Source organism: Colossoma macropomum, unplaced genomic scaffold, assembly GCF_904425465.1.
Source record: "Colossoma macropomum unplaced genomic scaffold, Colossoma_macropomum, whole genome shotgun sequence".
Lineage (NCBI taxonomy): Eukaryota > Metazoa > Chordata > Actinopteri > Characiformes > Serrasalmidae > Colossoma > Colossoma macropomum.
The window spans coordinates 7273648-7286488 of NW_023494786.1; the positions used below are offsets into that span (position 1 = coordinate 7273648).

General features: G+C 37.8%; 1 protein-coding gene across 1 annotated transcript; it reads left to right on the forward strand.

The window, feature by feature from the left end:
- Window positions 1-241: 241 nt before the first annotated feature.
- Window positions 242-12560, forward strand: camkk1b (calcium/calmodulin-dependent protein kinase kinase 1, alpha b). Its single transcript, XM_036598441.1, has 16 exons — window positions 242-500; window positions 2386-2433; window positions 3125-3178; window positions 3283-3334; window positions 3418-3551; window positions 3674-3710; window positions 3827-3848; window positions 5493-5581; window positions 6036-6235; window positions 6799-6852; window positions 6996-7069; window positions 7743-7830; window positions 9011-9139; window positions 11215-11318; window positions 11412-11459; window positions 12465-12560. The coding sequence occupies exons 1-16, from the start codon at window positions 243-245 to the stop codon at window positions 12526-12528; spliced, it is 1455 nt and encodes a 484-aa protein (XP_036454334.1). The 5' UTR covers window position 242; the 3' UTR covers window positions 12529-12560.
- Window positions 12561-12841: the final 281 nt, after the last annotated feature.

Sequence of the window (12841 nt, forward strand, 5' to 3'; positions counted from 1 at the left end):
ATGAGACAACACATGTGATTAAGCACTTAACAGCAGACATCAGTTCAGTCCTATGACGCACAGTTATGCTTGGTCTGGCATCAGTCAGCATCAACACAGTCAAGGCCTTTAAACCGTTCTGCTTTGACTGCGCAGCACCATGGAGCTTTGTTCTTCTTCCTCTGAAGAGATTGGACCACTGGGATGTCCACTGTGACATTTGCTTCAACGTTTCAAGCAGATCTGCCTGAAACAAGACAGTCATGAGCACAGAGACAGCCTGCAGGCCACAGGAGCTGGACTCTGAGTATGCTGAACTGGCCGATATGGTGGCTGCCATTGATGTAGCAGCCAGTAGGGTGACCCCACCCAATGGCCACAGGAGCCCCCCTCACCGCCTACTGCTGTCCGACCGCAAGTTCTCTTTGCAAGAGCGCGGGAGTTACCAGAACGGGACGACTCCCAGGATAGCCAGAAGGCCGACCATCGAGTCCAAACGGGTGTCCATCTCAGATGGTGAGGTGAGTGATGCTGAAGCTGGGAGTCTTTTACACCGAATAAAGGTTGTTAGATGGTTCCTGGCCTGGTACAATCTTTAATTAGTATAGAGCTGAATGTTTTAAAAAGGTTCTTCACACCCCTATCTCATTTAGAACAACAGTTCTTTAAAGAGCCATCCATTCATAGATTCTACAGGGAACCAAAAGTGGTTCTTCTACAGTTGCACTCCAAAGAACACTCTTTGGTGCTTTTTCGTTAGACTCTATAGCATTAATGATGGTATTTATGTTGTTTGTTACTAATTAATCTCTGCACTGTGCAAATCATGCAAATGGTACACATCGTTCACTAACGGTTGGTTCTTTAAAGAATAATTTTTGAAAGTAAGATGTGAGAGTGTTAAGAACTATTTTAAAGTGTAAATGACCTCTACATAATGTAAAGGTTTTTTGCCAATTAAACTGTGCACTTCCAGCCAAGAATCTTGTAAAAACCTTTATTTGGGTACTGGGTAATTTTTGCATAAATGAGTCATTAAGAAGTCATTCAGAGTGGTTTGATGTGAGATGGTTCATTGTAGAGAGTGGTAGTGATAGGAACCAGGAGTTAAAGTCTGCAACACAAATATAGCCATTTTATTTACGATCTGAAACCACCTGTGGACCTACATGAATCTGACTACTGACTACTGAGTTATATGTATAATGTTGATAATGGTATAATAGTGGTAAATTTGAAAACATGTTTTCTTTGGGAATTATTTTGCCTTACAACACCCTGCATGTACCCTTCCACCATTATTGTACTTTAAAAAATGTCATTGAAGGCCAAATCTTATCTCAAAACTATCATCAGACAGTGTTTCAGTGTTATCTTTGGGGTCAATTTGACCCCATTCAGTGTTTAACGTCTCTAAATAAATGATTGACCTTAAGCTGTTTTAGCTGTATAAAACGTAATAAATATCAACATTTACACATTTGTTTTGGAGCTTTTGGATGATATTGAGGTCACTGTAGCATGCAATTGTACAATCTTCAAAAACGTTCCTCTGCTTTTGGGCCCTAACCTAACCCTGAGGATAACAGGAGGGTTAAACTCTTCAGACTGCTGGTTTCTATCACCATCAGTCAGAACAATTCTGACTTGGAAAGGTTGTCTAGAACTAAGCATTTCACATCAAACCACTCTGAATGACTTACAACTTATCGACTTAATTATGCACAAATTTTGATAAAACAGTGGAATTCCCCTTCAAAATAGGTGGCCACGGTTGTCTCTCTGTGTTTGTAGTATAGTGTATAGTATAGTAGTATAGCACACATTTCAATAGTCTGCATGACTAATTAAAGGGCCCATATCATGGAAAACCAAATTTTCCTCCTTTTTTTAATGAAATAGTTTGATGTAGTATGTAAATATTGTTAAAGTGACCTGATCACTCTGGAGTCTACACAGTCCAGATATGGAGAATTAGTTAGAATAACAACTCATTTTTCAACAATTCATTGTTGTCATAATGTCACAAAAGCCAACACATCACATTAGTTTAGCACTGCCCATTCATGTTGATGTAATAAAGAGTATTTCAATTCAGACTGCTTTTTGAATGAGGCATAATACAGGACAGCCAATCAGAATATAGCTCATTTACATACATCAGTCTTGAAGACATAGTAACAGAAACAGCCTGTTAAATTCTAGAGAATAGAGAGAGGTTGGAAAATAATGATAGAGAATGCCTTTTTTGATGTTTTTGGTACATGAAACCACTCAAAAGTCCTAACTGGACATCAGGGAAAATAATAAAATACAAGAGAAATCTAAGATACGGGCCCTTTATTGCTTTCTGCATAGTATTTAAATTCAGTTAATACAGTCACAACCCTTTCTTTCTGTTTGTAGGACTGTGTGCAGCTTAACCAGTACAAATTAAAGAATGAGATTGGAAAGGTAGGTTATACATTAATTATTTAGTGGCTACTCTTTTAGGGGTTTATGATCATGTTTGAAATGAATTGTACAAGGACTTTTAATGAGCACAGCATTATTTAAATCAGCCGCTCTGCATCTTTTACTATTTTTCAGTCCAGACAAAACATTCTTGAAAAGGAATAATCGCAAAAGAAAAGGTTCTTCTACTGTTCCAAGCTTGATATTGTAATAATAGCAGAACACTTTTTGGTGCTACATAGAACCCTTTGAAAAAAGGTTCTGTACAGAACCACCGCACATTCTTCATCAATCTGAAGAATAGTTCAAAATAGAACTATTTCCTGTGCTCAAGCACCCTTGAAGAACCATCTGTTTAGGAGTGTACTTAATGACCCTTTTGACTAGAAATTAAATAATTGAAGGGTGGTCTCTGACCTTTGCATTGTACTGTACCCAAGTCAAAAACTCTAATGTTGCTGTAAATCCACCAATTGGCTTTCAGCATCATGCAAAAAAGAGTAGCTGCCAATTATTGTTAACCAAGTAAGTTACTCCATATGCCTTTCAGGTGCTGAAAAGTCTATATATATATATATATATATATATATATATATATATATATATATATATATATTATATATATATGCTTGTTGCATATTTTGCATGTTGTAAAATGAAACAAATGACTTTGCCATGCGTCATTGCTCAGGGCTCATATGGTGTGGTTAAACTGGCCTATAATGAAGATGATGATCAGTACTATGTAAGTAAATACAGTATATAGGGTTTTGTAAAAAGATTTTTTTTTAATCTTAGATGGTTGTTAACCCCTACATATACTAAACTTTTGATCTTATTCCCTTACAGGCTATGAAGGTGGTCTCCAAGAGGAAGCTAATGAAGCAATGTGGATTTCCACGTAGGTCATGATAGTGCTTTTGAAGCATTACTCCATTAATTCTGTTTGAGTTAAAGAATACTAATATTGTGTCTTTTTTACAGGGCGTCCCCCTCCCAAAGAAAGTGCTGCCTCACAGGGCAACCGTCCAAAACCGTTCGGCCCATTGGACAGAGTGTACCAAGAGATTGCCATCTTGAAGAAACTTGACCATCTGAATGTTGTCAAACTAGTGGAGGTGTGTTAGATCTCTGAATGAGACAAGGCTCATTCATTATGCTCCTGGTTTACTTTGTACTGGTTCATAAATGCTTTGCTCTAGTGCAGTTCAGAGCAACATCTCACCATTACCATTTGTAGGTTCTTGATGATCCAGATGAAGACAACCTGCACATGGGTGAGCAGTCAAATGAACATAAATGATAAAAACCTCTGATTTATTTTATACAGTTTGCTGTCCTGTGATTCGTTATACATGTTTGTTTGCTTGTATCTTCTTTGTGATTTTCATAGCCTTTGAGTTGGTGCCAAAAGGGTGAGTATTTGCTCCTTTAGGGCTGTGTTCTCCAATGCTAGTGCTTCACTGTGCTTGCACTGCACTTTTTAGTGTTTTCCCTGCTTACAGTCTGGCTCAACTCATCAGCTAATTAAACAAGTTATTCTAAGACCAGGATTGGGATGCAATGCTATAGGGAGGGGTTGGTAGCGTAGTCCAAACTCATTGTCCAGTGAAAGTATTGTTATTGAGGTCAAATAATGACTCTAGTAAAAGTAACTTGAGTTCCCTATAAAACTGCAATAGAATGTCGTAGTTCATCCAGCCTCAATTAGCATAAGAGCTATTTATTACACTCTTTTCATTCTTTTCATCTTTTGTGCACTCTTTGTTGAAAATAAATCATAAACTACAAAAGTCAGAGATGTGACCAATCACATAGTAGTCCAGACAGTGTGACCAATGTAAAAGCCAATTTGCATTGCTTTTCTTGTATTTACTTAATAATAAGCCTTAGGATGTAATAAGCCTGGGAATTTAAAAGAGAATTCCACTGATTTTTCAAACCATCTGTGTAGTTCAGTTGCTGAAATATAAACAAAGTCATTCAGAGTGCGTTGATGTGAGTGAAATGGTTCATGTTAAGAAACTTACCGATTCAGATTTCTTTACAGAGGTGGTGATAGGAACCAGGGTTCAATGATTACAATGCACATATAATCATTTTCAACAATTTAACCATATTATTTAGCAAAAGAGCTTATTTATGTTTTATTTACCTTTTACTCCACATCTGACCAGTATATGTAATGCTGATCATTGTAAAAAAAAACAACAGGGAAAATAAGTTTTCTCTGGAGACTGTTTTGACCTGAATATGTATAAAAATGTTTAAGGCCAAAACCTTATTGCAAAACTATTGTAAAAAGAATGTCTCCGGCATTATGCAGTGTATTCCCCATGTAATAACTTTCCACAATGTCTCTAGAACAGAGCATTTCACATCAAACCACTCTGAATGACTTTGTTTACATCTTAATGATTCAATTATGTTAAATGCTAAAAAGGAAAAAGTGGCTAAATGTTAATGACGAAAATGTAAAATAAGTAAACAGTTGATTCATTTCCTCATAATTGCACCTGAGTAAAAGTCCAAGTATTGTCTACCGACCTCTGGTTAAAGGTTAATTATGACTAAAGCGGTTTTTGTCCAGAACAGGTGTTGCTGTGGCTCAGAGCTAATAAGTCTATTTCATTTTTCAACAACTATCAATTTATGACCCAACAACATGATGCTTGGACATGATGCTAGACTGTCTATATCAGTGGCATCCAGCAGAGTTTGGTGATTTCCTTTTTATCTAACTGCTGAGTAGAATCAGGTGTGTTTCAGCAGAGAAGTCACCAAACTGTACTGGACTAAAGCCCCTCAGGACAGGAGCGAGACTCCCCTAGTCTATATTGTTTAATTCCATTTTCAGTGTTAGGTTTAGTGCACAAAGTGTTTATTAGTTGAGTGAGAAACCTAAAGCTCATTTGACTTCTCCCCGAATACACAAAGTCTCTGCCATCTTTAATTTCAAATAAATTACTTAAATGTACTGTAGAACTTACATAAGCAATTTGTTGTTCATGTAGCATATTTTTCATTTTTTGTTTTCTTTGTTTTCCACTCTTCATCAGCCCAGTGATGGATGTACCCACAGATAATCCTTTAACAGAAGAGCAGGCCAGGTTCTACTTCAGAGATGTTATCCTGGGCATCGAATACTGTAAGTTTTCTAAATGGGTAAGATGACCAGATATTCCATGGTCCAGTGTGTGTATATATATATATATATATATATATATTATATATATATATATATATATATATACATAATACTATGTATACTATGCATTATACACACACACACACGTATAAAACGACCAAATGTAAGACCAAAAATACAGAGTATTTGAACACTACACCATCACTCCCCTATGAGCTTTTGGACATCACATTAGAAAACCATGGTTGGCTCCTTCGTGGCTGTAAAAACCTCCATTCTTTGGGAGTGTGTCTGTGGGAACTGAAAATTGAACAGCCAGTCAGCAGTCTAGGTTTTGGAAAAAGCAAGCCTGTTGGCTCACAAATGCTGATAAGAATGTTTTAACATTATTAGCTAGATCTCACCTTTTAGCCTTTAGCACAATATTATTCACAATATTATTTTCTTTGTTAAGTGCACTATCAGAAGATCATACATAGAGATATAAAGCCTTCAAACCTGCTGCTCGGAGATGATGGCCATATTAAGATTGCAGACTTTGGAGTCAGTAATGAGTTTGAGGGGAGCGATGCTCTGTTATCAAACAGTGCAGGAACGCCAGCCTTCATGGCACCTGAGACTCTGACTGACCAGGAGCAGAGATTCAGCGGAAAGGTGAGGATCCTTTCATATGCCCTTAAAATAAATTTTGAATATGCCCATATATCAGTTTAATAAAACATGTCTTAATGTGTTCATACATTTGTGAGACTAATTTGTATATATACAGTCACGTGCAAATTACACTCCAGTCAAATTGCATATGTTTTTTATTTTTTTTAAGTGACAAAAAATGAACAAGGAAAACATAAATCATTAAATTTAAAATGTGCCATAACTTTTGCACAGGCCACATTTTTTGTTTTTTTTCCATTATGTTTGAATTCAGCAAATTCATATATACAAGTTATTCATATTTTCATTTTTCACTGTTAGTGTTACATTTTCAACAAAACATCATTTAATCAGGGCGCAAAATCTTTTGCATTTGGCTGTACAATGCATGAGACAACAAGAATACAAAGCATTTAGAATTTGACTTCTGTGGTGATTGAAAGCATGGTGTTACTATTACTATTACTACTGTTACTTTTTTTCCCAATTCTCTCAAAATATTTCTGTTCTGTTTCCACGACACACAAACTTCACACACTTAAATTGCGGTTCATGTCTTTCAGGCTTTAGACGTGTGGGCGATGGGAGTAACCTTATTCTGTTTTGTCTTTGGGAAGGTGAGTTATTTTCATACAGCACCTGAAATGCTAGTGTTGCTGCTGTTAGTTAAGAAATCCTGTGGTCAATGTAGCAAATTGAAATGTGAATGAGTTCAATGTGTTTCCACTGTGCTAACATAAATGTTTCTATTTTTATTCAGTGTCCTTTTGTGGATGACTACATTTTAGCCCTGTATGACAAGATAAGGAATATGCCAGTGATCTTTCCAGATATGTGAGTTACCATTGCAAAACCGGAAAATGAAGCATGCCAAATAAACGGGATTAGACGTAGCCCTAAGCTGTCTCTAACACTAATCTATTCCAGCATGGACTGTGAATGGCCCAGTTCATGCTAATTACAACCTCACACCAGTGGTGCATCCTTTCTCTCAATGCTGTTCCTTTTTACAGAGCAGATATTACACAGCCTTCTAACTGGCTCTGTTTAGATTCAGAGTGTGTTAAGGCAACTGCCCTATTGTCCTTTATATATTTGGCCTTCATACACTTCCAATCAATAGTTTGGACACACATGGGGTCATTTCTGAATAATTTGGGTTCATACCTTGGGTCGTTAGTGGCCCAGCACGTATATCTAACACACTGACATTTAAAACTTCCATGATAGTTTAAAACTGTTAAAACATTTAAAACACATGCTAAAAAGAACAAATTGATGAACTAAAATATATTTATATTAAACAGTTATATTGTGACATGAGTATATATAAGTTATATATGAGTAATATTGTATTTCTCACTTATCTGATAAAAAATGGATGAGGTAAAGGGTGGAAAAAGGTCACAAATCACTAGCAACCCAAGGTGTGCATATACAGGGCTAATGCGTTTCACTCCTTTGTAGAAATCAAACATGTTAATAATGGACTGCATTGTTTGTGCAGGCCTGTTATAAGCGAGGAGCTGAGGGAGCTAATCACCAGAATGCTGGACAAAGTCCCTGAAACAAGGATCACCATTTCTGAAATAAAGGTAGGGCTTCTTAAGTGCTTGATGAGCAGTCAGCAGGCCTGGATCATCAAGTGATGGGCCCCTGGGCACTAATGTTTGGTGGGCCTCTACCTGGCTACCTTTTTGAGTTTAAGTGATTTTGTTATGATATCACAGCAAGTTAAAGACAGCCTGTGCAGCACCACAATGGCAGCACACTAATCCAAGTGTTGGCATGTCACCAGTATGAACGCTTCTTTTTCCCCCAATGATGACAAAACAGTAATAAGATTACACACACATTAATTAGAACACAGGTTAACATAAACTCAATAAGCAGTGCAGCATTTCCCAAGAAATCATGCATCTAGTCTTTGACAAGCAAAATATTAACCCCAGTGAAGATGACATAAATTACAATTGGACAGCTAAAATGTGCATAAAGACAGAAAAAGCAGCAAACTAAAAAAAACAAACTGTGAAGCAGACACAAGGTATACTGCCACAGCAGGCGTGGAATTTTTTTTTTCTTCTTCTTTCATTTATATCTTACCTCTGATGACGCAGATCACTGCCGACAAGAATGAAACAACTTTGTGGTTGACATTTTCAGCATTTCGACAAATGGGCATCTTCTACTCTGCTGAAGTTTCATGTCTGACTTTTACAGATCCCTCAGGTACATCCCTTAAATACCTGGAGCTTCATATTCAAAGTACATTCACAGGAACACTAGCTCAATGCTAAAAACCTGAAAGCTTGAGCGAGACAATGAAGGATAGTGTAACGATTACTGAGCAGTGATTGGAGGAGAAAGACGTGGAGAGCATTAAGATTATGATTGGCCATAACACACAATTACACCGTGTCCTAACAACAAGCTGGCGTTCAAATATAGTATCGCCTCACCTTGCAAAAGCATACAGGATGTCTAACTACACTGGAAATGTCAAGTGCGTGTCAAAACGTGAACAAGCAACAGACCTATCAAAAGATGGCTGCTTTACTGACCACGATAAAGCATTCAAAACAGCTGTTTAAATTTTCTGATAATCACTCGCCAGGGTCCCCCTAATGGCTCAGGTCCCTGGACACGTGCCTGTAAACCCCACTGGATGATCCAGACCTGGCTGTCAGTGAGCTGATGTGTAGTTTTAAGCTATACTGGGTGTAGAAGTTAGATTTCTTGTCCTCTCTGTGGATCTTCCTGTGGTTTTGGTAGCTGAACCCATGGGTGACGCTCAACGGTTTGGAGTCGCTGCCTCTGGAGGAGGAGCACTGCACGGTGGTGGAGGTGACAGAGGAGGAGGTGCAGAACTCTGTCAAGCTCATTCCCAGCCTGTCTACTGTGGTACGCACCATTAATTTATCTTGTCTTATATATAGTCGTGTGCAAAAGTTTGGGAACCCCTGGTCAAATGACACGTTTTGTTGTTTTTCTAAGTAAAAATAAGTGAACCCATCCTCTACAGAGAACACACTTCCGCAAATTTTAATACACAATTACTGTTTATTTAAACTAAAATGTGGCCTGTGCAAAAGTAATGGCACATTTTATGTTTTTTTTATTTCCGAAATGTTGAACTCAGATATGCTAACTTCTTTTCACTTAAAAAAATCAATACGTTATTTGACCTGGGTGTACAAATTTTTGCACGTGACTGTATTATCTGTGAAATGTTTTTAATGTCCTAATGCAAATGAGCATTTTTTTTATCAGTTTATAAAAAGATAACATACAGAGGTTGTGCAAAATAACAGAAACACCACATGAAATGCCATAGTATTGGTACATCACCATAAAGGCACACTTTATATGTAACCAGTATAATATAACTGTAGCCCACCTGTTGCTGCATTAATTGTTCAGCCCCCTTCTACACTTACTATCAATAAAAAAGACCACCAAAGGACCACCTCTGGACAGATATTATTTGGGTGGTGGATCTTTCTCTGAACTGCAGTGATACTGACGTGGTGGTGGTGGTGTGTTAGTGTGTGTTGTGCTGGTACGAGTGGATCAGACACAGCAGTGCTGCTGGAGTTTTTAAACACTGTCTACATTTGCTGTCCACATTGTTAGGCACATAATTTTACATCCAAAGTTGTATTAGTCATCCTCTAGCCCTCACTAGACCACAGAACCACTGTTGACTGGATGTTTTTTGTTTAGTGGACTATTGTCAACCCAGGTATGTTAAAACCCCAGCAACGCATATCTGCCTGATACGCATGCACAACATGCTACCACACCACTACAATGTCAACGTCACTGCAGTGCTGAGAATAATACATACATACATTCATACATCATCTAAACCGCTTATCCTTCTGGTTTGCGGTGGGGTGCTGGAGCCTATCCCAGCTGTCATTGGGCGGAAGGCAGGATACACCCTGGACAGGTCGCCAGTCCATCGCAGGGCGTGCTGAGAATAATCCACCACCCAAATAATATCTGGTTGGTAGTGGTCCTGTGGTGGTCATTATCCATTGAAGAACAGGATAGAGGGGGCTGATGAATTGTGCTGCCGTGAATAATTGTAAACCCTACAAAGTGCACCTACAGTTGTATGCAAAAGTTTGAACACCCCTGGGCAAATTACATGTCGATTGTCTAAGCGAACACATCATGTACAGAGAATGTATTTTATTGGCTAATGCAGAAATGCACAATTTGAATTTATTTGTTGAGTTTGATATATTGGAAAAAAGAAAACATAAAATTAATAGTTTCATTCCAGGACACAATATAAACCACTTTCATAAATTTTATTTTTTTCATGATTTACATTGTTGCAAATGGGCATTTTGGAATTTTATATTTTTTTAATATTTTATATTTTATTTTTCTCCCAATATGTTAAACAGTTATTGTGTATTAAAATATGCAGAAGTGTGATCCCTATAGAAGATGTGTTCGCTTATTTCACTTCAACAAAACATGGCATTTGACCAGGGGTGCCTGGATGTACAAGGGTGTACATCTCCTGTAATAAATAATAATATATATAACAAGTGAATAGTATTTATATTATTAATAATCTAAATATTTTAGTAATATATTGTTAAAATAATATTTCCCTGCTTTCCCTGCTATTAGCTGTTAAACCAACTTTTGACCAGAAGATTTTCTATGTGTGTTTTCAACAATAATTTGCAGAAGCAAACTGTCTAAACATTATTTCGGCAAAACCTGCTGTTCATACCTAGCAAGACACACAGAGCTGAGTGTCAGAACATACCTAAAGTATAGAAGTATTAGTAAATAGAAGTTTATGTTAGCAAAACCTTAATTTTGCAGGCATTTTACTTACTTAACTGAATACAGCGAAAGAATTCAAATTTTAAAAGAAGGCAAGGAATCCTTAAACTTCTGATGAGCAGTGCACTGTATGCCTGATGCAGGCTTATTTCTCAATTCCACAGATCCTGGTGAAGTCCATGCTGAGAAAGCGCTCTTTTGGGAACCCCTTCGACTTTCTGAGCCGCAGGCAGGGCAGATCCATGTCTGCCCCAGGAAACCTCATCTCGTACGTTCTGAATGCACGGAGCACACATTCCTTATGTGCTCCAGCTAACACATCAATGCTGACACTGTCATTTTCTTCGGTTATTGTTCACAGGGACACTTCGTTGTTTCGCGCCTCTGTGAACATTCACCCATCATTAAGGTAACCTTATGGTACCGCTTTGATTCTTGCCAATCCTTTATGTAGCCTCATAGCATTTTACCCTTATTTGATGAAGTGTTCCAAGCATTTAAAGGCTTTCTTTAAATTCGTGGATTGTCCAAATAAGACACTGTGAACTGCTCCTCAGTGAGTTTGCCTGTATGCAGTTTAAAAGCAATCCTGCTAGTAATCACCCTGTTTTTATTAAGTTGGCTTAGAAGAGAATAGAAAATGAATGGTGGAATGTTCAGGACATTCAAGGGTGGCAGTAAATTTAAGGTAGCACTGAATTTAAGGTGGCAGTGCATTTAAGATAGGAACAAATTTAAGGAGGCATTGGACGTATCTGTGGCATTAAGGGAGCGGTGGATTTAAAGTAGCAAATAATTTAAGGTGGCAGTGAATTTAAGGTGAAAGTGAAAGTGATCGGCACAGGCCTGAATGCAAAGCCCCTACAGTGAGAGGGTCTGGTAGCCCTGTTATACTGCGAAGAGCATTCTGCTGGCATTGTTTGGGTCCACTTGTCTTCTTAGAAGGACGGCTAGCTGCAAATACAAAGATATTCTGACTGACCCCCTTTATCCTATGGTGAAAAATTTCTATCCTGAGGGGAGTGGTCTCTTCCAGGAAGATGATGCCCCCATTCACAGGGCACGAGGGGTCACTGAATGGTTTGATGAGTGTGAACTTGATGTTAATCATGTGCTACGGCCTTCACAGTCACCAAACATCACCAAAATTGAACTCCTATGACAATTTATGGACGGTCACCTGATCAAACTGCCATTTGAGTGAATATCTTTTGGAAAAATTACATTCCATCTCTCAAGTATCAGAGACTTGTCGAATCTATGCCAAGGTATATATATATATACATAGTTGTTGTTGACTGTAAGCACAATTTGTGGGTAGGGTTGTTATAGATAGATCTAACACTAGTGATTTATTGCATGTTACACCTTATCATTGCATTTCTAACTTAACAGATCTTGTTTCCCTCTACAGCAGAGCGAGTGATGGGAGCAGAGAAGGAGAACTGGAGGACCTTTATGAGGATGAAGATACGTGAATATGTAACTGCTTTGCCTTTGCCATTTCTGTAATCTGTATGTTTTTACACAGCTATATAGCAGAAAATATGCATCTTCCAGTAGTGTAAATTGACTTAATGGCATTTTGAGTTTATACTTTTAACAGAGCAACACATTGTTACACAATGTGAAAATAGAATTTGGCCATATGTATATGTATATTTATATGTACAAAAGGAGACATATTTTGAGCCTGCAAACCGCTGCATGAGCCCTTTATCAGCAAACGGGATCCCAAAGAGCTTTAGTGTTGGTCAGTTAAAGTGCAATGAAAGCACACATCGCCACTTA

What these genes read in the sequence shown, in the direction of transcription:
- camkk1b (XM_036598441.1), top strand. Translation starts at nt 243, where the DNA reads ATGAGCACAGAGACAGCCTGCAGGCCACAGGAGCTGGACTCTGAGTAT. An exon ending in AAGATGATGATCAGTACTAT is followed by an intron (nt 3,179 to 3,282) that starts GTAAGTAAATAC and finishes ATTCCCTTACAG; the next exon opens with GCTATGAAGGTGGTCTCCAA. An exon ending in TCTGTTTTGTCTTTGGGAAG is followed by an intron (nt 6,853 to 6,995) that starts GTGAGTTATTTT and finishes ATTTTTATTCAG; the next exon opens with TGTCCTTTTGTGGATGACTA.